This window comes from Zingiber officinale, chromosome 8B (genome assembly GCF_018446385.1).
Source record: "Zingiber officinale cultivar Zhangliang chromosome 8B, Zo_v1.1, whole genome shotgun sequence".
In the NCBI taxonomy this organism is placed as follows: domain Eukaryota; kingdom Viridiplantae; phylum Streptophyta; class Magnoliopsida; order Zingiberales; family Zingiberaceae; genus Zingiber; species Zingiber officinale.
Genome location: NC_056001.1, coordinates 38,728,876 through 38,752,151, shown reverse-complemented (window position 1 = coordinate 38,752,151; position 23,276 = coordinate 38,728,876). Strand labels below are relative to the sequence as shown.

The 23,276-nt window shown below is 37.6% G+C and overlaps 4 protein-coding genes and 1 long non-coding RNA gene across 10 annotated transcripts; 3 read left to right on the top strand and 2 right to left on the bottom strand.

Annotated features, from left to right (window-relative positions):
* The first annotated feature begins 402 nt into the window (after positions 1–402).
* Positions 403–7,890, top strand: LOC122015917 (protein BONZAI 3-like). Of its 3 annotated transcripts, none has more exons than XM_042573007.1 (16): positions 403–737; positions 2,377–2,424; positions 3,079–3,227; positions 3,306–3,354; positions 4,609–4,665; positions 5,058–5,234; positions 5,325–5,459; positions 5,560–5,621; positions 5,695–5,788; positions 5,877–5,991; positions 6,183–6,259; positions 6,351–6,488; positions 6,744–6,908; positions 6,990–7,103; positions 7,258–7,354; positions 7,498–7,890. In XM_042573007.1, exons 1-16 carry the CDS (start codon positions 576–578, stop codon positions 7,599–7,601), a joined length of 1,743 nt encoding a protein of 580 aa, XP_042428941.1. In that variant the 5' UTR covers positions 403–575; the 3' UTR covers positions 7,602–7,890. The 3 variants fall into 3 exon arrangements, with proteins under 3 accessions (XP_042428941.1, XP_042428942.1, XP_042428943.1); XM_042573008.1 differs by having other exon boundaries at positions 599–737; positions 1,019–2,424; XM_042573009.1 differs by lacking the exon at positions 403–737 and adding an exon at positions 764–1,270.
* Positions 7,891–8,418: 528 nt separating this feature from the next.
* Positions 8,419–14,015, top strand: LOC122017937 (RNA-binding protein BRN1-like). Its single transcript, XM_042575660.1, has 9 exons — positions 8,419–8,728; positions 8,903–8,985; positions 9,945–9,996; positions 10,194–10,319; positions 10,455–10,534; positions 11,484–11,666; positions 12,939–13,275; positions 13,374–13,517; positions 13,603–14,015. The coding sequence occupies exons 1-9, from the start codon at positions 8,551–8,553 to the stop codon at positions 13,734–13,736; spliced, it is 1,317 nt and encodes a 438-aa protein (XP_042431594.1). The 5' UTR covers positions 8,419–8,550; the 3' UTR covers positions 13,737–14,015.
* Positions 11,300–15,886, bottom strand: LOC122017939. Of its 3 annotated transcripts, none has more exons than XR_006121499.1 (5): positions 15,611–15,886; positions 15,360–15,430; positions 14,293–15,235; positions 12,177–12,287; positions 11,300–11,640 (listed from the first exon to the last, which is right to left on the bottom strand). It is a non-coding gene; the product is annotated as an uncharacterized LOC122017939 (long non-coding RNA). The 3 variants fall into 3 exon arrangements; XR_006121498.1 differs by lacking the exon at positions 12,177–12,287 and having other exon boundaries at positions 14,293–14,415; positions 14,507–15,235; positions 15,611–15,883; XR_006121497.1 differs by lacking the exon at positions 12,177–12,287 and having other exon boundaries at positions 15,611–15,884.
* A 102-nt stretch (positions 15,887–15,988) lies between these two features.
* LOC122017938 lies at positions 15,989–17,904 on the top strand. Its single transcript, XM_042575661.1, has 4 exons — positions 15,989–16,145; positions 16,290–16,423; positions 17,074–17,178; positions 17,306–17,904. The coding sequence occupies exons 1-4, from the start codon at positions 16,098–16,100 to the stop codon at positions 17,739–17,741; spliced, it is 723 nt and encodes a 240-aa protein (XP_042431595.1). The 5' UTR covers positions 15,989–16,097; the 3' UTR covers positions 17,742–17,904.
* Positions 17,905–17,920: 16 nt separating this feature from the next.
* LOC122017936 (endoglucanase 11-like) lies at positions 17,921–20,310 on the bottom strand. Of its 2 annotated transcripts, XM_042575659.1 has the most exons (4): positions 20,014–20,310; positions 19,698–19,921; positions 18,932–19,600; positions 17,921–18,660 (listed from the first exon to the last, which is right to left on the bottom strand). In XM_042575659.1, the coding sequence occupies exons 2-4, from the start codon at positions 19,887–19,889 to the stop codon at positions 18,007–18,009; spliced, it is 1,515 nt and encodes a 504-aa protein (XP_042431593.1). In that variant the 5' UTR covers positions 19,890–19,921; positions 20,014–20,310; the 3' UTR covers positions 17,921–18,006. The 2 variants fall into 2 exon arrangements, with proteins under 2 accessions (XP_042431593.1, XP_042431592.1); XM_042575658.1 differs by having other exon boundaries at positions 19,698–20,310.
* Between the last annotated feature and the right edge of the window lie 2,966 nt (positions 20,311–23,276).

Here is a 23,276-nt window from a genome sequence, read left to right as displayed (position 1 = left end):
ACATGTTAGCACATTTGGTACATGTATGAGTGATGACTTCAATAAGTAGTCAATTCGGTGCCTGACCTTCTATGTAAATAACTGCTACACTAGAACAAATGCCCCGATAAAAGTTGGTAAGGAAATTGACTACTTTTTTACTTCCATTAATGAATTTTAATTAAAATTATGGCATCAGCACTTTAGAAAGTTTTTAATAATATAGAAAGTTTAGCAGATTGATTGGTGAATTAATTGACTATTGATTACAAACCTAATAAGTAAATTAAAAATTGTTTGATATATTTGTTTTTACAGAATTTGATTGCAAATTTATAAATTGATTGATAATTTTTTTTTTTGCTATAAACTAATCAGTGATTTATTAGAAAATCTGAAATGCGCGGAATGAGTAACATGTAAACCTACGCCGTTCGATTACAATATATGGTAACCACCACGACCAACCACCGTTACTGCTTCCATCTCCGATCGCGAAGAAGAGAGCAGGGCGTCCAATCGAAGCCCGAAGGATTACGAGAGAGAGAAGAGGGAGAAAGGTAGAGGGCGAGAGAACCGAAGCGGCTTGTCGATCTATGGGCGGGTGCTTCTCGGATGTGAAGGGAGGTCAGCAGGCGGTCGGCACTGGGGGTTCCTCCGGTTTGGCGGCGCATGCGACGGCGCAGCAGGAGGCCAATGATGCGGTTGGATACCTTGTTCACTCCCGCGGTCTCCGCGGTCTCTACACTACTCTTGAGGTGGACCCGCTAACCCTAATCGAAATTTCGCTTGGTTTGTCGTTGGTTTCTTTGTGCTTAATTGGTGTTGTTTTGTTTTTTACCGATAGGACTAGGGGCTTCATCCGTTACTATTTAGTAAAAGATTGCTATTTCGAGGTTTCTTTTCGATTACGGTCGAAATGTTTGTATTTATTGACTGTCCGCGTCCAGTGTATCATTTATGCTAGAGTTGGTTTTCTTGCAGAATATTTTGCAATGGTAGCTGATCTTTGATTTCAGAGATTTTCTTTTCTGTACAGGAAAAAGGAACTTTGTTGCAGGAGATGCAATAAAATATAACAGGCAGTTGGAAAGAAATCGGTGCTTAGAGGATTAATTGTAGTTTAAAATTTTGCCTATTTTCCTGATTTGAAAAAAAAAACAACTTTAACCTTGCAGAGAGATAAAAATACAATGTCATTTGCTATTGTAAATCCAGCAACCCGCATTTCTTCAAGATTCTGGGGAAATTAAGGATCTTGACCCTGAAAAGTATCATTTGGCATGCCTCAGTAAGCTTGCTCTTTGTGATGGCTTGTATTTCTCATTGATGATGCTACTACCAAAATAACTCAATTTCACATCTTGGAGTCTACTGTTGCATATACATTCAAAAGAGGGGAACAGTCTGCTAATGATATGGCCTCGTTGCTCATTCCCTTTGACTTGTTGGATGGGATTTTCTTTTGATCATCTTATTTGTTTTATTTCTTTCAGTTACAGATAAGGGTGATACTTTGGAGCTGAGGGGAATAGCTTTTAATCTGTATTGCATTTACAGTCAAATTTCAATTGCATGTCATGAGAGAGGGAATTTTATTTAGATGCCATTTAATGTTTGTGCTTGTTTTCCTCTTTGCAAATGGAATAAGAAAAAAAGGCAGTGTGCTCTCTCTGGTTATAGTACATCTGTATTTATTATGAACTGCACCTGAGAGGGTATACAAAAATGACTTTTATGTTATTTACTGTTGAAGATGCCATTTGATTTTCATCTACTTTTGGTTATCCCCATAATTTTTAGGACCATATCTCTTTGTTTTATGATCATCAAACTATTGCCACTTTTGTTGATTATTTCAAGATTTTTCTTAATGCAATTGTTTTAAATATCTAGAGTTGAAGTGACAACTGGGTATGAGTTCTGAATTATCTACTTGTACTAGAATTTATACAAACTTAATAAATTTGCCAAATCCCCATTTTGAATTTTATAGATGTTTTTTGTTGTGTAGAACATTACCAATGATAAAAAGATATGCACTCTGTCCTTTATTAATTAATTCCTCTGATATTGGATAATATGTTTTTGACCTTGTTTATCTCACCGGTCCCTACATTAGCAGAGTAATAATTAGGGAGATATAATTGGAGCTCACTTTATTAGCCATTTAGCTAATATGATTTTATCTAATAAAAAGGGCATACTCCTATTCTTTGTTAGTTTTTCATTTTCCAATCATTCATGGTTATTTGTTATGTTCAATTCTGTGATAATTGGGATAGGTTGCCTATGCTTTTGTCCTTCCATTTTCTGGAAATTGGCAATATTTAACTGAGAATTGTTTTATGCTATTCTTCTTCCATTTATTGCTTTTAACAGGCTTCTTGTTTGCAGCTATCATTATCTGCCTCAAAGTTACGCGACCTTGATGTTCTGTCAAAGGTATGTCTGTTCTGAAATTTTAAATTTATATGCATCACCTTTGATGTCCTAACATAATTTTCCAATAGTTGTTGTCTGTATTTCCTTTATCTGTCAATTTGAGTCCACAATTATTTTTCATGTATGATTCAATTAATTTTTTTCTTCTTCATAAAATTCACATAGCTGCATAAAAGGAAAATGCACAAACTGAGGAATGATTGAACTATGGGAAGATAGAATAAAAATTGCTTAATTTTTAAAAAATAAGTAATAGGAATGAACAAACATGTTAAAAAATCCCGTTTTTTCTTTTAATACAGGAACCCACACTTCTAGGCCTTTTGGACAAAAAACGCATTTGAGCTTGAGTTACAATTGGAGTTTGGAGTCAATTGAGGTGTATGACTATTTTTTTTTTCTAGGACGAGTAGTTCTTGTTAAGGGGATTGACTCCGATTTCTTATCTTACCAAAGAACTTGCAAAGAAACTTAATATAGTTGCCAATATAACTAGTGATCCCATTTTGTCTAAATTTAATTCACAATCATATATCTTTTTAACTCAATTCACACACATTTTATCTAAATTTAATAAATTTAAATTTATAAATTATCATTTGTTCTTCTTATTTATGTTTTTGTAAGCGGTGCATTTTCAATTTTGTATTACAGAGTGATCCACTTGCCGTTCTCCATTTGAAAAGAACAGATGGTATTCTTGAAGAACTTGGGCGTACAGAAGTGATAATGAATAATCTGAGTCCTACTTGGATCACCAAATTTACCATCAATTACCAGTTTGAAATTGTTCAACACTTGGTGTAAGCTTGTTAATCTACTTCCAAACTATTTTTCAAATTCTCCAAGTTTGTTTGCTTCTCAACTGTTTCACATGGCAGTATCGGAGTCTATGATGTGGACACCAAATATCATAATATGCCTGTTAAGGTAATTGCTTTTTACTGAACTTAGATTTTACTAAGAAAACAAAATATATTTTTGAGTTGTACATTTACCGCCATTTGTCTCTGGTTACTTTGTTATTATTTCCTGTTGGCCTTTGATTTGCTTTTATCTCTATTTAATCTCTAGGTTGGTCAACTTTATTGTCATGCTCAACCATCTTTTTTTTCCATCGTTTTTATATGCTATTTTGTACAAGATGGACGTGTGTAATCAATATGAAGGATAAAGTAAAATAATTTAATGTTAGAAAGCAATTAGGTTTAGCTTCAATGGATGATAAAATGTAATAAAATTGGTTGAGATCATGTGGACATGTTTGAAGACAACTAATAAATTCTATTGTTAAAAGAGTGGAATCTACTAGCGTGGAAGGTGTAAAGGGTGACCAGAGAGAAATTAGTCAATAACATAAAAAAAAAAAATTAAAGGTGAACTAGTTTAGTTGGTAAAAGCGTTGAAAGTTGTTGCCAATGTCAAATCTTGCCTTTACCCAAATTAGAGCAGCTATATTTTCAAAAAATAAAAAATAAAAATGATTTAATTAATTTGAATATTACAAGTGATATTACCTTGCAAACAGCCTAATGGAGAAATAAGATTACTCCAAATAATTTTGGACAAACTTGGTGATTATGATGTATTTTGTCCAAGAATATCATGATTACCATGATAGAAGATAGAGTATCTTTATGATCCTATGACAATTTCTGTTAGAAGACTTTTTCAATAAATAATAAAATGAATGAAAATTAGTCAAGATGGTGTTGATATGTTCAAAGATGCCTAAGAGAACTTTCACTTAAACAAGTTGAATTGGTTAAAAACCATCAATGCTGGTTAAGCCCGGATGAAAAAGGTTGAGGGATGCGTTAGGTTGCTAGCCAACCTCAAACACAGACGAATGTTCTGGGAATGGATCCATCAAGTTGAATTAGTTGGAGCTAAAGGTATAGGGATAGAAGTAGACCAACTCTTCAAACTGATTTGAAAAAGATCTTAATGTAACTAGTAATATGGTCTTTAGTTTAATTGAGAGATAAAATCCATATAACCAACTCCATATAGTTGAGACTAACATGAGTTGCTCATGTTTATTTGTTAAAATAGTACATTTAAGTTTGTCTTTTATTTATAATTCTTGATTATATATCTCCCTTCAGTGAAGACACTATATGTTCTTCTAATTCTACTGAATGAGTTTTTGTTCAGTATTTAATTAGTTCCAACCTTTTGCAGACTATCAATTTGAATGAGCAAGACTATCTTGGAGAAGCTTCTTGTGTTTTGTCAGAGGTTAGAAATTCTTTCCCATTAAAATCTAGTTTTGGTTTGACATTTTTAGTTGGTTCCAGATGAATGACATTTTTCTTTGCATAGTGAACTATTTTCACATTATGGATATAGTAGAATGTAAACTTAAAACTATTTTCATCTATGATTGTTTACAGCTACATGGTAAGGTTTATTCATAACCTGTTTTGTTTGCATAGTGAACTATTTTCACATATGGATATAGTAGATTGTAGACTTAAACTATTTTCATCTATGATTGTTTACAGCTACATGGTAAGGTTTATTCATAACCTGTTTTGTCATGAGGCATGTAACAAAATATTCTGCCGTTAAACATTTTAATCTATAATACACACATTCTGTACATAGCTTATTTACTGTATATTTGACAGATAGTGACCAAGCCAAGCAGCAGTTTGACTCTAACTCTCCAACAAAAAAGGGGGCCTTCTAGTGTGCGTTCAGGAACCATAACTGTGCATGCTGAGGAGCCAGTTTCTTCCAGGAATGCTTTTGAGATAACATTCCGCTGTTCAAAGTTGGAAAATAAAGATGTTTTCTCTAAAAGTGTATACATTTCAAGGCTTTGATCTACAGATTTGATTAAGTTAATTTTTAATTCTCACTTTAGCTAACTCTTTCCATTCTTCATATTACAGGATCCATTTTTACGAATATCAAAGGTTGTTGAGAGTGGTATCACTATTCCAGTATGCAAAACAGAAGTTGTCAACAATGACCTGAACCCGATTTGGAAACCTGTGACTCTGCGCATGCAGCAGCTTGGCAGCAAGGCATGCTTCCACACTCGGTTCATAAAATCTGAAAAATGAATTAGCTTTTGTCTTCTTATATTGTAAAACCTGACCCAATTGTGATGCATTTTCTCTACAGGAGAATCCATTGATTATTGAATGTTTTGATTTCAATGTCAGTGGCAAGCATGAACAGCTAGGGTAATAAAAATCTGTCTACTTATTATATGTGCCTTGTCGGCTCTCTTATTTCATAATCATTCTCTTCTAACAGCACGCTTCAGACTAGTGTGGCAGATATTGAGAAGCTTGCATGGGAAAGAGGTAGTGCAAATTTTTACGCACATTCTCATCACGGTGCCAAAAAGGTGAATCTAGCTTCGTTCTGCTTTCAATAATTTTACTAGGTTGTATGATTTTTATAATCATATTATTATTTATTTGTTTTTGTTTCAGATGCTGAAGGGACAGTTGTTTGTGGATAATTTCATTGAAAAATCTCAATTCAGTTTCTTGGATTATATATCCAGTGGATTTCAGCTTAATTTTATGGTTGCAATTGATTTTACAGGTGTGCAAACCTTGTAAATAAATTTACACGAAACTAGATCAATAAACATACATTATGGCATGTTTGCTCCTTTGCAACTTCAGTTATTATTTAAGTTGCAGAGTTTTCTGCTTGTAAGAGTTCAATATTGCTTTCAGTAGTTACAGAAACGTACATGCTTCTGACTGTTTTATTTATATTTGTTTGTTTAGCTTCAAACGGAGATCCAAGACATACTTCTTCCTTGCATTTTATTGATCCATCTGGACGCTTAAATTCCTACCAGCAGGTAAAATATCTATTTCTTTCCTCATAAATGTTACGCCATACCTTGTTCGAAAGCCATTTTTTCTAAATCCCCTAACCTGATTTTGCTTCAGGCCATAATAAGTGTTGGGGAGGTCCTGCAGTTCTATGATTCTGATAAGCACTTTCCTGCATGGGGTTTTGGTGGGAGGATATCACATGGATCAGTTTCTCATTGTTTCAACCTTAATGGGAGTCCTGGGGAGAGCGAGGTGAGAGTGCGATAAAATTCTCTCAAATATATATAATTTTTCATTATCCAACTTAATTTCCTGAAACCATCAGTCTTAACTATATCCCACACTATCAATACATAGATCTAACTATTAGCTTATCAGACTATTAGCTTATTCCTACTCTGATAAGCTAAGTTATATTGGGTTTTGGCTGAAAATTGTCGAATATTTCGTTTTTGAGAAATTGGTTAGATATTATGGTTCACTTGCGCATTGTTTTTATTGCTTTAGGTTTCAGGAGTAGAAGGCATTATGGCGGCCTATGCAATGGCTCTACATAATGTGGCCCTTTCTGGACCGACTCTGTTTGGTCCAGTGATCTGTAAAGCTGCAGAAATCGCCACCCAATCCCTATCTATTGGGCAAAACAAGTACTATGCATTGCTTATAATTACGGTAACTACACCCTCTGTCCTATCTTATCATTTTATAAGTCCACAGTTTGCTTTCATTTTATCGATGATGCTTCCTTTGCAGGATGGAGTTATTACTGATTTGCAGGCAACCGTGGATGCTATCGTGAGGGCTTCTGATTTACCCATGTCGATTCTCATTGTTGGAGTAGGAGGTGCTGATTTCAAAGAAATGGAGGTTAGGATGTTGTCATCACATTCATACTTAACAATATATTTATATTCCTGTATCGTCGATTAGTTCATCATCTACACCATTATCACAATCGCCTATGGAATTCTATGATCTATCCTTAACACTAACTCAATGCCTTGCACAATGTTGCAAGCAGTTCCTGGATGCTGATAATGGAAAAAGATTAGAGAGCTCCACAGGACGAATAGCTACTCGGGACATCGTCCAGTTTGTTCCTATGCGGGATTTGCAGGGTAAGTAGATGGATATGTGGTACGGAATAAAGAGTTCTAGTCAAGCAGCTATGCAAGTTCAATAATGTTTGTGACATTTAAATCAATAGTTACAACCTAGGCCACAATCAACTTCGAAATGAACTTTTTGTGATTCTCGACAGGGAATCAAGTTTCGGTGGCTCAGTCGCTGCTTGAAGAGCTGCCGGTACAATTTCTATCCTACATGTGGAGCAGGGACATCAAACCATTTAGTTTACGCTCCTAACAAACCTTCTCCGTGCCGCCCATGCAGACACTTTCTCCTTCCTAATCTCTTGTACAGATCTTTACAGTGTTTGCAGTTTGGTTTTCTATCTGCAATTATAATTCATCCGCTTCACATTTTTAATTGACGAAAGGAAACCTTTGTGTTAATGGTCAATGATCCCGTGCAGGTTTTGGGGAAGAGTTGGATTGAGTTTATTGTACTTAGTTTTGCTAGAAGTTGTTTTTGCGATTTGAATTCGTGACTTTAAGATCACATAGACAATAATTTTACTAAGACATTCGTTCAATATATATTTAATATTTAATGTATAAAAAAACCAATGATAGGTATAATTTGTCATTAGCAAAAGTTTTATTTTTATTATGGTTGGCAAAATTTAAATTTGTTAGGGATCTTATGTATGGCTTCCAAGTATTGATTGGTTTGGTTTGTACTTGGATTTAATTAAATTTTAAGGTGCAATATTTGTAAGTTCTTAATTATACCCCTAAGAAAATAATTTTAGGGGGTACTAACATTTATTAAGGAAGTATTTGTAAATTTAAATAAAGGCATCCTAATATTGAGTATGTTATAATGCCATATTTTACTCCCACATTTAATATTTAAAAAAACTTAAATAAATGTTAATATTAAATGCATGTTTAATTAAAAAAAATTATGGAGAGTATTTTTAAAAAGGTATTATATATTAGAGGTATTTGAAATATGGCACCTGTTATTAATAATTAGAATAAGATTAAAATTGACCGAAAAATAGTAAGTTCTTCATTATTCCAATAAAAATAATATTTACAATTATTAAACAACTACCACCACCACCAGAGAGAAGGCGAGAACAAGGAGCCGGCGAACAAGAACATAGAGAGAGAGAGAGAGAGAGAGAGAGAGGAGAAAGGATCCCAAATCTCAGGGAGGTGAAGAGAAGCTATTTCCGGCAGAAGAAATGGAGGAAGCAGAGGGGAGAGGCGGCGGGAGGGAGCGCGGGGAGGAGAGCGTGAAGCTGTTCGTAGGGCAGGTGCCAAGGCACATGACGGAGGAGGAGCTAATGGCTCTGTTCAAGGAGGTCTCCCTCGTTGACGAGGTCAGCGTCATCAAGGACAAGGTCACCAAGGCCTCTCGAGGTTCGCCCCTGCCCTGAGATCTCGCCTCTCTTCTCCTCTCCTCTCCTCTCCTCTTCTTCCCGTTCATTCGCCGTCGGATTTCTGTGGAAACCTAAATGGCGCGCTGTTCGAATCGCACGACTTTGTGGTCTTATCGCTGTTTCTTTGAGATGATCCGGTTTCGTTATGGTGAAGGTTGCTGCTTCCTGATCTGCCCGTCGCGGGAGGAGGCCGACAAAGCGGTTGCCGAGTGCCACAACAAGCGGACGCTTCCTGGGGTACGGCATTCCTTACCCCGATCTCCTTTGTTTTGCTTCTGTAGCTAGTACATGCTACAGTTGTTGTGGATCTGCATGTTCTCGGTTTTGTCTTTCGTTTGCTGCTGTCTCAGAACTGTTATATTGCTATTTCTAAATGTTCAATTTTGTTTTTTTTTTCTTCCATTGAGATCTCGTTCCTGAACTACCAGCCATGTCTGGATCAATTGCATTTTCTTGCGACTACTGATTGATATGCATCTAAACTCATTCTGTCCATGGTTGGATTTGTTCAATTGTAGTTATCTGCTGGAAGGTAGATCTTGTGAATGTTGAGATCTGTGCCATTTATAATGGTGATACCTTTTCTCGCACACTATAAGTTCGTTTATTGGAAATACTAAGCAGAAAATTGTTATAAATGAGAGGAAAGGGAAACAGAAGAGCAGAACTAGATCTAATTGCTAAAGGATAATGCCTAATATAGATCAGAATTTGTCATCCTGATTGCAGAACACAATGCATCCACAAAGTTGATCTTGGTCTTGTAGACGTTTGGCACTTAGTTACAAGGGACATCATCTCTACTCGATTTGCATTTCCATGGGGGCTTTTTTTTTCTAAAAACATGGAAAAAAATAGAAACCTGTTTGTCATATTCTTCTCACAGCAGCATAATCTTGAAGTACATAGCTAGCTGGTAAGAGAATTGCATATGACGATAAACAATAAAATGGCTATACTTAAACTGTTGTTCTTGATAGTTTTCTTAGTTTGATTCCTCTTCCTGCTTGTACCAAGTTTTCAGCAATTTTTTTTTTAGTTGATGTTGTTCTTCATTCTATTTGTTGATCTTTCCCTCTTTATTTTTGGTGGATTTGCAGTTCTCTGTAACTATTCATTATCTCCATAATATTTAGGATACTTTTTGGCTAAAGTGTTTTCTTAGTTTAACTGAGCTGTTTAACTTTGCACCACAGGCTGCTTCTCCCATGCAAGTAAAGTATGCTGATGGTGAGCTTGAAAGACTAGGTAATAATGCTACTGAGATATACATATTCCACTGATGGAAACATCAAAATCCCTCTACATATTTTTCTTCTTGTTTTTCTTGCTTTTTGCCTTTTATTTTAGATTCTAGTTTGAACATTCCATTTTAATACTAAATTTTCTGTGCTTCTTTTTTCACTAGATGGTTTTGAGATTTTTTTTTTCTATTTCTCCACCAGAACACAAGCTTTTCATAGGCATGCTTCCAAAGAATGTGTCTGATGCAGACATTGCAGCATTGTTCTCAAAATACGGTGCTATCAGGGATTTGAAGCTCTTGAGAGGTTCCCAACATACAAATAAAGGTACTATTTGTTATTAAATGCCAAAAAAACATTGCTTTTATTGTTTCCATTCTTTCTTTCACCTTAGGATAAATTTTATTTTGGATTTCTAACTCGATGTTAATCACACATATCCTGGTTCTTTTGATGTTCTAGGATGCGCTTTCCTGAAATACGAAACAAAAGAACAAGCTTTGGCTGCCCTTGAAGCCTTGAATGGGAAACATAGGATGGAGGTCTGCATTTTTTTAAGTTTATATGCTTCCTGTATATCTCTTAACTTGCAAACAATCTAGTGATTGTACTTTTAAAGATCCATCTCCTGCAAGGAAGATGTATAGTCAATTGAGTGCACACTTGCTACGATTAGGATGCATCACTATTTAAGTTTACACATGGTAGTTGAATCTATCCCAACAAGAAGATTCACCTATTCACTCCCATCACTTTTCACCTTGTGGGCTGTTCTTTCAGTATCCTACCATGTTCTCCTAACCTGGAATTCGACGCTGCACTTATCTGCATGTTTATGAGTACATAATCTTAGCCATGTAACAAAGATGGAACACCAGGATTGACCGTCTTCCACTTTTGCTAGCATCTATAGGGTAGTGATATACTGGAAAGATGCCATCACAGCAAAGGAGATTCACATTGTGTGCACCCTGTCACAATCTCCCAAGTCACTTTCTCTGTTACAGCTAGTTAAGGAGGCTCTATAGAGTCACTTTCTCTGTTACAACTAGTTAAGGAGGCTCTATTATTATGAATGGAGCACGTCGATAGACTAATGTATCATCATTGGATAACAATACATACATTGAATGGGTAATGGAGAGATATCACGTACTTGGTTCTTGCTCATCTTTTCTTCTTATTCAACTAGGAGCGTGTCAATAATTAGTGTAGTATGGTAGCTTCCATAAATTACGATAAGCTGATTTCACGAATATTTCAGCTAAAACTTTTAAGCAATGAATAGAAATATGAACTTAATGAACTGGAGTTTAAAATTTTAATTTCCATAAATAGTCAATGTGAACGAGGTTAGTCTTCGTTTCAAAATGAGTTAATCCTTTGATTGTTTAAGTTTAATGCTCAGACTGACTTCCTGTTTTCTGTTTCGGGTAGGAAGTTATTCTTTTTCCTTCTGAATGGCTTGCTATGATTCTCAATATCTGGCAGGGATCTAGTGTGCCTTTGGTTGTCAAGTGGGCAGACACAGAGAAGGAAAGGCAAGCTCGACGAGCACAAAAGGCTCCATCACAGGCCTCCGGTATTTCTTATGCCAATTCGATGCAGCATCAATCATTATTTGGAGCTTTACCAATGGGCTACATTCCTGCATACAATGGATATGGGTATCAGGTGTAGCTCTCGTTTGAGTAAAACATGGAAACTTTAAGCTTTATTTTTCTTGATCTTTCTAAAGTATTTTTTGTGGCATTATTTTCAGATTAATCCTTGAATTTAAGAGTTTGTTCTTTCCAAGTAAATCTACTAAAATTTCTAGGTACATGTATAGTCATTTTGGCTTGTATTGTACTACGATCAACTGGTGACAGTGAAAGAGGGTTGTGAAATTAGGTTTTCCCCCTTCGGTACCAAGTTGAATGGGATAAAATAATTATGTAGTCTTTAGTCTCTAAGACATAATGCACGGCAAGAATAGCTTAAAAACTAATCTAACATATTGTTAGCTAGACAACAGCCTTTCCTTTTGTTCAATGATGTAAATCTTACTAGGGGCTTATAGAACCTTCTCTATGAACATGAATAATAAGTCTCATATTGAATAATCTACAAATTATAGAAGAGAACATTCTATCTATGAAGTTTTCTCCTTTAGTCACATCAGAAGATTCTCGCACATTTTACCTCTTTAGGTACTTCCAAAAGGCATTAACAAGGTATCGTGTAGGTATGGTGGCCGCCGGCAAACTTGGCTAGGGCCATGCAAGTCGAAGTCAAATGTACTTTCTCTCTGTTCTGTTCATGAAATTTTTTCCTGATTAAGGTTTTGTGCATGAAATATCTTCTACTGCTACTATGAGATAAAAAAAAAAAAAAAAAAAAGAACAGGGCAGTAGTTTTTTTTTTTTCAATGCGAGCAGGCTAACCACCATTCAGTACTCAGATTTATGAGTTTACTTTGAAACCACTAGTGTACAATAAGAGTTGCTCCTTGGTTTTAGAAACTTATTGTGAGTTCCATGCTGGATATTTTCATCTGGCTCAGCAGTAACAATTCTGCACCAAAGCCATTGATGGTCATACATGAAACATACAGCTGGAATAGCTGTAAATTTGTAGTAGGCTTAATGTGTTGTTTCGATTCTTAAATTCAAATTTTCTGTTCAACATTCCTTGATGTCACTGTTCTCTATCATTCATGTACATGTCTAGATTAAGAGCAAGCAAAATGCAACTTGTAGACATCTTTACTGTTATTGTTTATGGTTTCTAGATTCATAGATAGTTTTCATCTACGAGGATTTTGTATGATAATCAATATCCTCTTGTTTATTTCTTATTTCATAGCTTGCAAGTTTGTCTAATACTATTCTACACGCGATTTGGCCAAATTACATCCTGATGAGAGGAATTTTTTTCCCTTTATTGCTTGTCATTTATATTCAGCCAACAGGAAATTATGGACTCATGCAATACCCATTGACTTCAATGCAAAGTCAAGCTGCATTTCATAATATGATTCCACCAGTTAATCAAGCAAATACACTACACGCGATCAGTTCTGATGTTTCTACGACACCTAGGAATTTTAACACAGCACAATCTGGTGGCTTTATAGGCTCACCATATCCTGCCCCTTCGTCAGGTTTTCAGTATCCATTATCATATCAAATTAAAACTAGACATTTGGGCAATTCACACAGCTCTGACCCGCCTGTTAATATGACGATTAATCAAGCAACACCTTCAAGTCCTAGGACTATATCTGGGCGACAGATAGAAGGTTTGTGGAGTTTCAACCTGAGTTTTGCAATTGTTGCGCTTCTCTCAAGTTTATTTAATTGTGCTTATCTCAGTGTTGATCTTTGTCGAACCCTATAGGTCCTCCTGGAGCTAATTTGTTTATATACCATATCCCGCAAGAATATGGAGATCAGGAACTCGCAAATGCCTTTCAGCGATTTGGAAGGGTTTTGAGTGCCAAAGTATTTGTAGACAAAGCAACTGGTGTTAGTAAATGCTTTGGTAAAATGATCTGTGTCCATTATCCACTCTACAGGTCTTCTACAAATTCCATTTTACATCCTATAAGTTATGTCTTTGGTTGCAGGTTTTGTAAGTTACGACTTACCCACAGCTGCCCAGATCGCCATTGATGCGATGAATGGCTCTCAATTAGGTGGTAAGAAGTTGAAAGTGCAACTTAAGAAGGAAAATAAAAATTTATTAAGTAAACCTTATTGATGGTCTCATACTTTTCGTCGGAGGTTGTGTTCCCAGCAATCTCTGGTCCGTGTTATGTCGCGGAGAGAGGCTCTCGCTGTCTATAGCTCTATATAACATGACACAAGTTGAATGCATGCTAATCAATTCTTCCGATTCCTCATTCAATCATGTCTAAAAGATGAATACTAGTATCTTTAGAAATGGTACATGTTGTGTAATTTACATACACCATTCTTTTTGTATTTATGTACGACTGAATCTCATTTGACGATGAACAATTTAATTCATTTTATCTTTTTTTTTGTTAGCTAGGAAACTAGTTTTTTTTTTATTTGTAGCATTTGGACAAATGAAGTGTTCATGTGTTTATTACAGTTCATGCAATTGTTTTCTTAAAAATCTTCTGTGATCTGTATCATTATGTGTCATATGCCCCTTGTTTCTCATCTCTAAGAAGCATCAAGTTAATTATGAAGCATATTACAATTTTAGTGATGCAATAATAAGCAAACCCATGAATTATTATATTATTCTTAAAAAAGGGCAATGACAGACTAACACAATATGAACACACCTCTAAAACATTGCTCTAGGAGTTGGCGGCTTCTCGAGTAGACACCATTCCTGTAAAATCCAACAGCCAACAAATAAAGCTTCTCTCTTGTTTGCAGTGGACCATCTGAACCTTCCAAGGTTGCTGCAAAAAAAGTTAAGGAAGTGTTAACAATATTAGCAATTGGGTAAAAAACCCACCATTAAATCAAAGATAGATGACAAGGCAAGTTAACTAATCAAGGATGCATCATTGGGACACAAGACTGTAAATGTGGAGTGGTTGGCAATCAAATTTTCTCTGTTGCTTCTACTCATCAACAGATCATCAATCCAACTGTTTCTTTTCAACATAAAAGCTTGGTGTGGAATTCATTTGAACCAAAGAAGGCCAAAGTTCTGACTTGGCTGGTTGTAAGAAAACATAACCCACTCCAGAGCCATGTTAAGAAAGAAAGGGGTTCATCTCCAGCATACAAACTGTGCATTGTGCTCCGAGGAAGTTTTGTAAACAAATTAGCAGCCATTTTTGAGTGTCGTGCAGTTGAGTCAGGCTGGAATTTGTTAAATTTGAAGCTGTGTCTCCATGCGAGCAATCATTTTTTCAGCAAATGAATGGTTATCCTGGAACTCAAAGTCTTCCAAGCCTGGGTATTATCATTTGGCAAACAAGAAGTGGTATTTGTTTCAGGAATGAACAGTGGAATTTTGATAAGCTCATTTCAGCTTGGATAGATAGAATGCATGATGCTTTGAAGCCTCAGAAGCAAAAGGCTGAAACAAACTGTGATTAGAAGAATGTTCATGGAGATGCAGTGAAGATTTGATGGATTTATCTCATTCTTCTCCATCAGTTGTGATTGAGGCAGCATGATCTTTCCATTTGTTTTATTTTGCTGCCATTTTACTTTAGAGAAAAAGATCTCTCCTTGAGGTGGTAGAGACTGGCTGAATTGCTACAACTCCTGCATCATCAACAACACCACCAAAATAAAAGGATAGACGACACGAAACTTACAGTCAAAAAGCAAAACGATTCTATGAGAAAGAAAGACACAATTATGTCAAAGGAATAACTGATAAAGTAACCTTCAAGAACCCAGGAGGCTTTCATTCTTACTCTCCGAACTGCTGCTCTCTGCGACCTCTTTCTCACATCCCTGGCATATACAGCGCACTAATCAGTAAAAGCAAACACAAAGGCCCGTTGTATCACGAATTCCAGCGTCTTGCTCCTAATTGGTCCCATCAATGAGGAAAACAAAAGGAAAAGGAAGATTTAAAGCCGATAATTAGCACGGCGAGGGATTGGGCAGGAGGCGAGCGGAGGGAAGACTCACAGCGATGACGTCGCGCTCGCACCAAGGAATGCTATCGCCGGCGGCATCGAAGAACTCGCGGATCTTGGCATCCATGGTGGTGGGGCGGAATTGAGAGCGATTCCGAGATAGGTCGGCACCAGACAGCCGATCGAAAAGGGAGGCGAGATCGTAACTGAGCTCGTCGGTGGAGTGGATCTCCTCCAACGGGAATTTTAAAATGAAATCCTGTGGACGTGGTAGGATCCGTGCCGTTTCGCGCACAGAGACGAAGATCCAGCCTTTAATCGCTCCTGGCGTTAATCGCATAGAGGCGAGGTTCTTTAAGGGTATTTTAAATAATAAGAAATCAATGGGGGTAAATTTGAATATTTCCCAATTTCTCGTCCATTAAATTGAAGCTTCTCACTTCGTCTTCCGTCGCTTCCTCTTCCTCTTCTTCTCAGGCTCTCCTTTCCCTTCCCTCCCTCTTCCTCTCCCCTAGCCTCCCCGATCCTATCCAGTCTCCATGGAGCACCATCACCTGATCTCTTCCGAACCTCGCGCCGGTCAAGAGGTAACGCCAGATCCTGCGCTCCACAAATCCGTCTCTCTCTCTCTCTCTCTCTCTCTCACTCTTTTTACTTTTTTTTGGCACTTTTCTTTCATGATATTTTAGGTTTATCGTTCGATTTATTTATCTCTGCTACGTGTTGCGTAGGTGAAGACTGCGAAGGGGGAAGGGGTAGGTGAGTCTGTCGGATCAGGGGAGGGCTGCGGCGTCTGCGCGATTTGCTTAGACAAGATTGCTCTGCACGAGATGGCGCTTGTAAAAGGTTGCGAGCACGCGTATTGGTTTGTCTGCAACTTTCTAGAGTTCATTAATGTTGTTCGATTCGTCTTTTTTCTTTTACTTGATGAAATGCAGTACCTTTCTTTTGGATACTAATTGAGAATACTAGGCTCTTGGATATCTTTTTTGTATTATGGGGCTAATTGAGAATACTAGGTTTTTTTTATATCTTTTATTTCTGTTATGCTGAGAAACCTATTCTTTCTTTACTTAGATGGAGCATCAGGCATTAATAGTCTTCTTTAAAATTATTCTTCTCTCATGCTCTTGTACTCAGTAATTCAGATTGTATTTGTTAAATGAAATGGCTGTGTAGTCATATTTGTTTCACTGATGGTTTCTACCTTATCTTGGTCTTCAACATGGAGTAGCTACGGAGTCATATTTGTTTGCTCTAACTTGCACAGCTAGTCCGTAAATGGATTGAAATCATTCACACTGTGTTCATCACCTAATATCATCTTGGATCATGAATGCCCATTTAAACTTTTATATCTAGACATCCCTACTGCATCTTGTACATGCCTTGTCATATTCATCACAATCCTTTCTTGAATGAGAATCCAATGTCCAACAACCACATTATTGTTTGATGCTCGAATCCAATGTGCAATAATTTGTAGAATGAAACATCAATGTTTGCTCTTGGCAGTGTGACATGCATTTTGCGGTGGGCAACATACAATGAAATACATACTTGTCCTCAATGTAAGCATCCCTTTGAGTTTCTGAATGTTCATCGCTCGCTCGATGGCAGGTGAGCCATATCTCATCTTTGATTTTGATCCTAAACGATTGATCTGCATATTGCTAATAGGGCCGATGGAGGAATAAAATTCCAAGTATCTGGCTAATATGGTTGTCTTTTTGGTTTGATTGTGCAGCATTCAGGATTACATGTTTGAGGAGAGTGTTTGTCTCCTCCTCAGAGCACATTGGTTTGTATCTTCGTCTTCGATTATAAATACTCAAGACGTAGAGCCGCAGGAAGAGAGTTACAATGAGCTAGAAGAACTTCTTCAAACTGAAGTCAACCAAGAACTCGATGATATTGAACAAGATGAAAGTTATTATGTCAGTAAGGCTAGTATTCCTATTGGAAACAGGAGATGGTGGGATAATGGATTTACAAGGACCGGAAGAAAAGAAGCCTGCCCTATTGCTCGTCAATATCATGACGATGCAGCTGAAGTCGGCCCATCTCATGGTTCGAAGAAGGAGATGCCTAAAGACGTCACAGGTAGAAGGGCAAAACGAGCAATGAAACGAGAGGCAGCCAATAAGGCCGCGGTAGAAAGGCATGGAAGCCGTCCTCCTTGAAACTCGACCTACAAAGGTTAGGCCTCACGACTACTTCCTCTTAAAACTCGAGTAGTTATTTTCTGTTTGTGTTGAATAACCCAGCTGCAACTCTTGTACACGAAACTTAGGATTGAACTTTTGCAGATAATTGAATGCTAATGATTCAAGTATTTTCATTGTCTCTTTTTGTATACTCCAATAATTACAAGTATATAACATCCTCAACGTTTTTAATTATCAGAATTGTCACTGTAAGAATTAAGAAATAAAATGATTTCTCTCCCTAACTAGAGAAGGTGGTTGTTGAGTTAGAAACTTCTTGTATATGTTGGTGTAACTTTGCAAACACGCCCACTAGCGGTGCGGTGTTGTATGTGCATGCCTCGGTCTGCATATAGTTCATTCGATCATCCTTGAACCTGTCTTTCGAATCAGGACCGCCGACTAGAGCCCCGATGATGATATTGGGGTTCGGATCAGGTCGCGCGTACCAATTATAGTAACCCTGCATGCACCCGATGAAGCCTTTGCTCCTCTTGTAGGACACGATCGAAGCTCCCCTATGATGAACCTTGGTCGGGTACTTGGGCCCGTAACCGACGAGATAACTGATCCCCAACGGGTTCGATCCCAGAAGGTAATCGACTTGAGCCTTGGCTTCCCCTCTGAGATCGTCAATCGTGAGGATCCCGTTTGGGCAGTGGAGTTGTTGGCCAGCCTTGCTCAGATGGTCTGAGTAGACACTGAGAAGGAAGGCGGCGTTGGCGACGTACTGCATGTTGTTCCATTCGCGAACGAAGAGCATGCCACCGGGCGTGCGATGCACATTGCTACCGTTGTTCTTGTTGAGACAAGAGCAAATGTAGTGCTCAGCCTTGGATCGATATTGCTCAAGAACTCCCCTTTGCTTCTTCGATAAGTTGCCTTCTACCAGAAGCTGAAAAAAAAAAATTAATTAATTGAAATTTCGTTTCAAATAGGATCATCAAAATTGACTCTTCAACTATCAAACAAACAAAACACACTAGACTTTTCGATAAGTTGACGAAAACTATGGTAGATGCATGTGCCACGTAATAATTCCATTTTTTTGGAGAAAGTATATTATTATTATCATCATCATTAAGGTGTTAAAAAATTGTTGAATGTTATTTTAAAATATATATTTTTTCATCGTCAGAATTTACGGTTGCACTGGTATTACTAACCTTGGAAGCGAGGATCTGAACGCCGGCGAACTTGACGTCCCAGCTGAACTCCGTCATTGCCCACCCTGTTCCGCCGAACTCCTCCGCCTTCTCGACCACGTAGTCCACGTACTCCTCCCGCCCCGTGGCCTTGTGCATCCACAGCGCAGCCCACAGCAGCTCGTCCTCGAACCCGCTCCACGAGGGGTAGTACCTCCTCGCCTCCCTCACGCTGCCGTCGTACCTCCCCCGCCTCCCGTCGGCGAACTCGAACAGCTCCCGCGCGTGCCGCAGCAAGATCTCCGCGTACCGAGGATTCTCCCGCCGGAACACCACCGCTGCAGCGGCCATGGCCGCGGCGGTCTCGCCGGCGACGTCCGACCCCGGGTGCTCCGAGTCGATCTTGTACGCCTTCCGCGACGTGGTCATGTCCTCTGACCTCTGCCAGCAGTAGTGGTCGGTGTCTCCGTCTCCGACCTCGACCCATAGGACCTCGCGCTCCGCGTGGGCCTTGATGAAGTAGTCCGTGCCCCATTTGATGGCTTCCAGCGCGTGGCCGTACTCGCCGGCGGCGGCTATCTGCTCGCCGTATTCCATCACGCTCCAGGAAAGCAGAGTAATCGTGAAAGCCATCGGCAGCCCGAATTTGACGTGGTCTCCGGCGTCGTAGTATCCACCCACGAGATCCACCTGCATTAACCAATCACTTCTCACGAATCAAAATCCGATCTTGACGCTCAACCCAAAATCAAAATCCAAATTTTGATGAAACAGGAAGGGTTAGTACTCCTTGCTGGAGCCCGTCGATGAGGCCGGAATGGCTCCGCCAGGTGACGCGCTGGTTGTAAGGGAGGCGGCCGGAGCGCTGTGCCTCGAAGTAGAGCAGGCTCTTCGACAGGGCGTCCTTGTAGTCAAAGGCGGATGCCGTAACCAACAGGAACAACAAGACAACCGCTCTAATCCGCCATCTATAGTTCATATTTTCCGATCGCCGGCCGCCAGGATCGCCGCCTGAAGCTTGAAAATGCCAAATCCTCTGTCATGGATTGCTGACGAGTGGGTATATATGTGTAAACAGGGATCGAAAGGTCAAGAAAATCCACCTAATTGAGAGAGCAAATAGCATTAGAAAATATGTGTTTTACGGCGTCGACATCGACCAATTCAAATCAATGCGGTCAAAGTAAAGTGCGGTGGTTGATAATTGACGGGATCAACAGACAACAGGTGCCATCGACGACGGAGATCGAGGAGAAGGAGTTGGTGAGCGAGTAGGCGTCATCTGACGACGAAATTATCGTGCGGCGTACGCGAAGAGAGGAAACAGGAGGAATTGGAAGAGGTGACCTGGAGAGGAGGAGGGAGGGAGGAAGGAAGGCTGAAGACGAAAGGCAGAGAACGATTCGTTGCATTTGTCTTGTATTAGGTCGCGACGCGTGATACCGATTCGCGGCGGCGGGAACCACAAGGTCACCGTGGGCAGCCACGTGGTCAGTCTATTACAGTTTGTTTAGAGAAATCTAAAAGTTAAATATATGTTTTGAGAATTCCTTAATTTTAAATGCATATGAATGGTTGAATTAGGACAATGAGGATGTTAGAAAGCAATGGATGAACAAAGGGAAGGGAAGGGAAGGGGATGAAGAAGAGTGTGATTAATCGAAATAAATTCTTGTAGTTGGAAAGTATCTTTCACAACTATTAAATTTCTCTAAGTTTGTTTTATACAAGTCAATCCCCTGACGAGTGGATTGATCACTAAAGAAGTCGCAAAGCCACACGACAAGGTTGCGATAGAGAAATACAATATAGCTAAAGACCAACGTATGTGTGCCATGTATCAAAGAAATATCGAGTTGGAATCAATCCTTATTGAAAAATGAGGTGCACGAAAACGATGGAAGTGCAACGCGGATTTAAATTTGGAGGGTTAGTGCTCTTGTGGTAGTTGAGGGAAGAGGACATGTTTGTAGCCATTTGGTAGAGTAGAACACTGTCGTCAACAGTTCGGCTCCGCAATATCAATTTCCCTTATTTAACCCACTAAGTAAGATGTTTTCTTTCACCGACTCTATACAATAACAAGATATCAGATGAATGAATTCTTCTTTCCTAACATTATGTAAGTCGAGGAATCGAAAGCATCTACTAATACCCAATTAATATTATCTTTATGAGCACTAAAAGCCCTCCTTCTGAGCTTTTCAATTGGCACTTGAAATGCTTTTGAAAAGCTTGAGCTTTGAGTGATCAAGAAGCACTTCATTTGATGTTTCAGTGCATAAGCATCAGAATTAATTCCAATTCTCTCATTGTTTAAAAAAAAGGGAAAAAAAATAACAAAAATAAAAAACAAAGGTGTTTTTTTTATTGGAATCATTTTTTAAACTTATTATCAAGGGAAAACTCAAAATATACACATAAAATGATGAACTCATAAAAGTAAAAATGATGAATCATGAATTTATATGTATATATATATTTAACCTTTTTCCTAAGATTTTTTTTTCTATGCATATTATTATTTTTTAAAAAATATAATCTCAAATGAATAAATAAAGTGATGTTGGACCTCATCACTTTATATATATATCTATTCTTGAGATTTTTCCTTCTGTAATTTGTTTTTCTTAAATTTAATAGATGAGAAAAAGAAATAAAAATCTATTACCACTCTAGTTTTTTTTTTTAAATCATGATTCTCTGAGTTATAATGCCACTTAAATTATATTAACCTTTAGCTTTCGACTTGACCGATCGAACCAATCGGTCTAGTTTAATTTTGGAAATATGTACTTGAATGACCTCTTCCCTCTCCTCCTCGCATAGGTCTTGCCTAATTCTCTTATTTCGTGACTAAAAAACACACGTCGACTAGAAGCAAATGAGTGCAAGAAACAAATTTTGAAGTGTGGCAAAGTCAAGGCGAGTCTCGTTCTAAGATTCTACTTGGTGTCTCGGAATCCTATAACTAGGTAAGTAGGTATCTATTGGCGTCCTTTTTGTTTGTTTGGCATCATGAGTTGGCCAAACTTGCACCGCTCGTAATGTTTTTCCTTTTTTACAATTCCTTTTCCTTGAGTCTTTTCCTTTCCTTGTAATTTGCTCTCAATAGTGGAACCTTGCCAAAGAAAAGAAGAGCAACGTAGGCAAACATACAGATAAAAAGAGTGCGATTAGGGTTCATTTGTTTTACTATCTTTAGTTACTTTCTTTTTACTGTAATTGATGGACGGACACATTTAAAATTATAAATTTTTTAAAAGGTACCCTTAACCTTTAGATTTTCTAATGGGCACACTTATCTTCTATTTAACCCCTTCGGTCAACTATTGTGATGCTGATTTTAAAAACAACATCATTATCAGGGATGTAGTCATGTTGTGAGGAGGGGAATGACCGCCCCCTCCTGAGTTTTTTTTTTTTAAAAAAATAATAGTATATATTTAAAAAGTCTTTGCCTCTATTTTGACCTGTTGATTCACCATTATTCATCATCTAAAAATTAAAATTAATCACATATTTAAAAAGTCATCCACTTAAGTTATCTATTGATACTACTTTTAAAAGGAAATATTAAAATTAAATATATAATAATAAATAGATAAATTAAATGTAGAAAACGAAGTGTTAAATTATAATTTGATTAGATTCGAACTAAATCCAAAAGATAGACACGAAGATAATGATTATGACTTGATCAAATTTAAAGTTTAAATTAGTTTGACCGATTTAAAACTTATTTTGGAGAGAACTCTCTTTTATTTTTTTCTCTCCTTTTTCTCCTTATGCACACTGTAGCCCCCGTTGTGTCGTACGCCATGACTGTGCCATCACTCATTTCTCTTTTTTATTTTTCTCTTCCTTTTCCTCTCCATATCCGTTTCCTTTTCTTCTCTAACGACAATAAATTTATAGTTTTTTTCCTTTTCACTTCCCAAATACAAGAATTTTCTTTTCTTTTTCTTGTTTTTCAATCAGAAAGAAATACAACATCAGTTACTGTCCTTTTTTTCCCTATTTTAGTATTTTCTAAGGTTTTATTGGTATTATAAGAATGCCCCTAATTTACTTTTCCAAGCTCATAGAAGATAGTCAATGTTGCTAATAAATTACCTTCTCTTTTATATTTTTTACAAAAATAATGGTCTTCCTTTTATTTTTTTCTAGTGAGCATAGTGTTGGCCCAGGTAGACTGGAGGGAGAGGAGGTGAACTGACTGTTAAGAAAAATCTTCCTCAAATTTTTAACTCAAATTAGCAGCAATAATATAATTAAAATAAACAACAAGAAAATGGAAGAAGAGACGTAGGGTTTATTTAGTTACAATCTAGGTGGTTGTTAATCGAAAGACAAATGAAAGCTC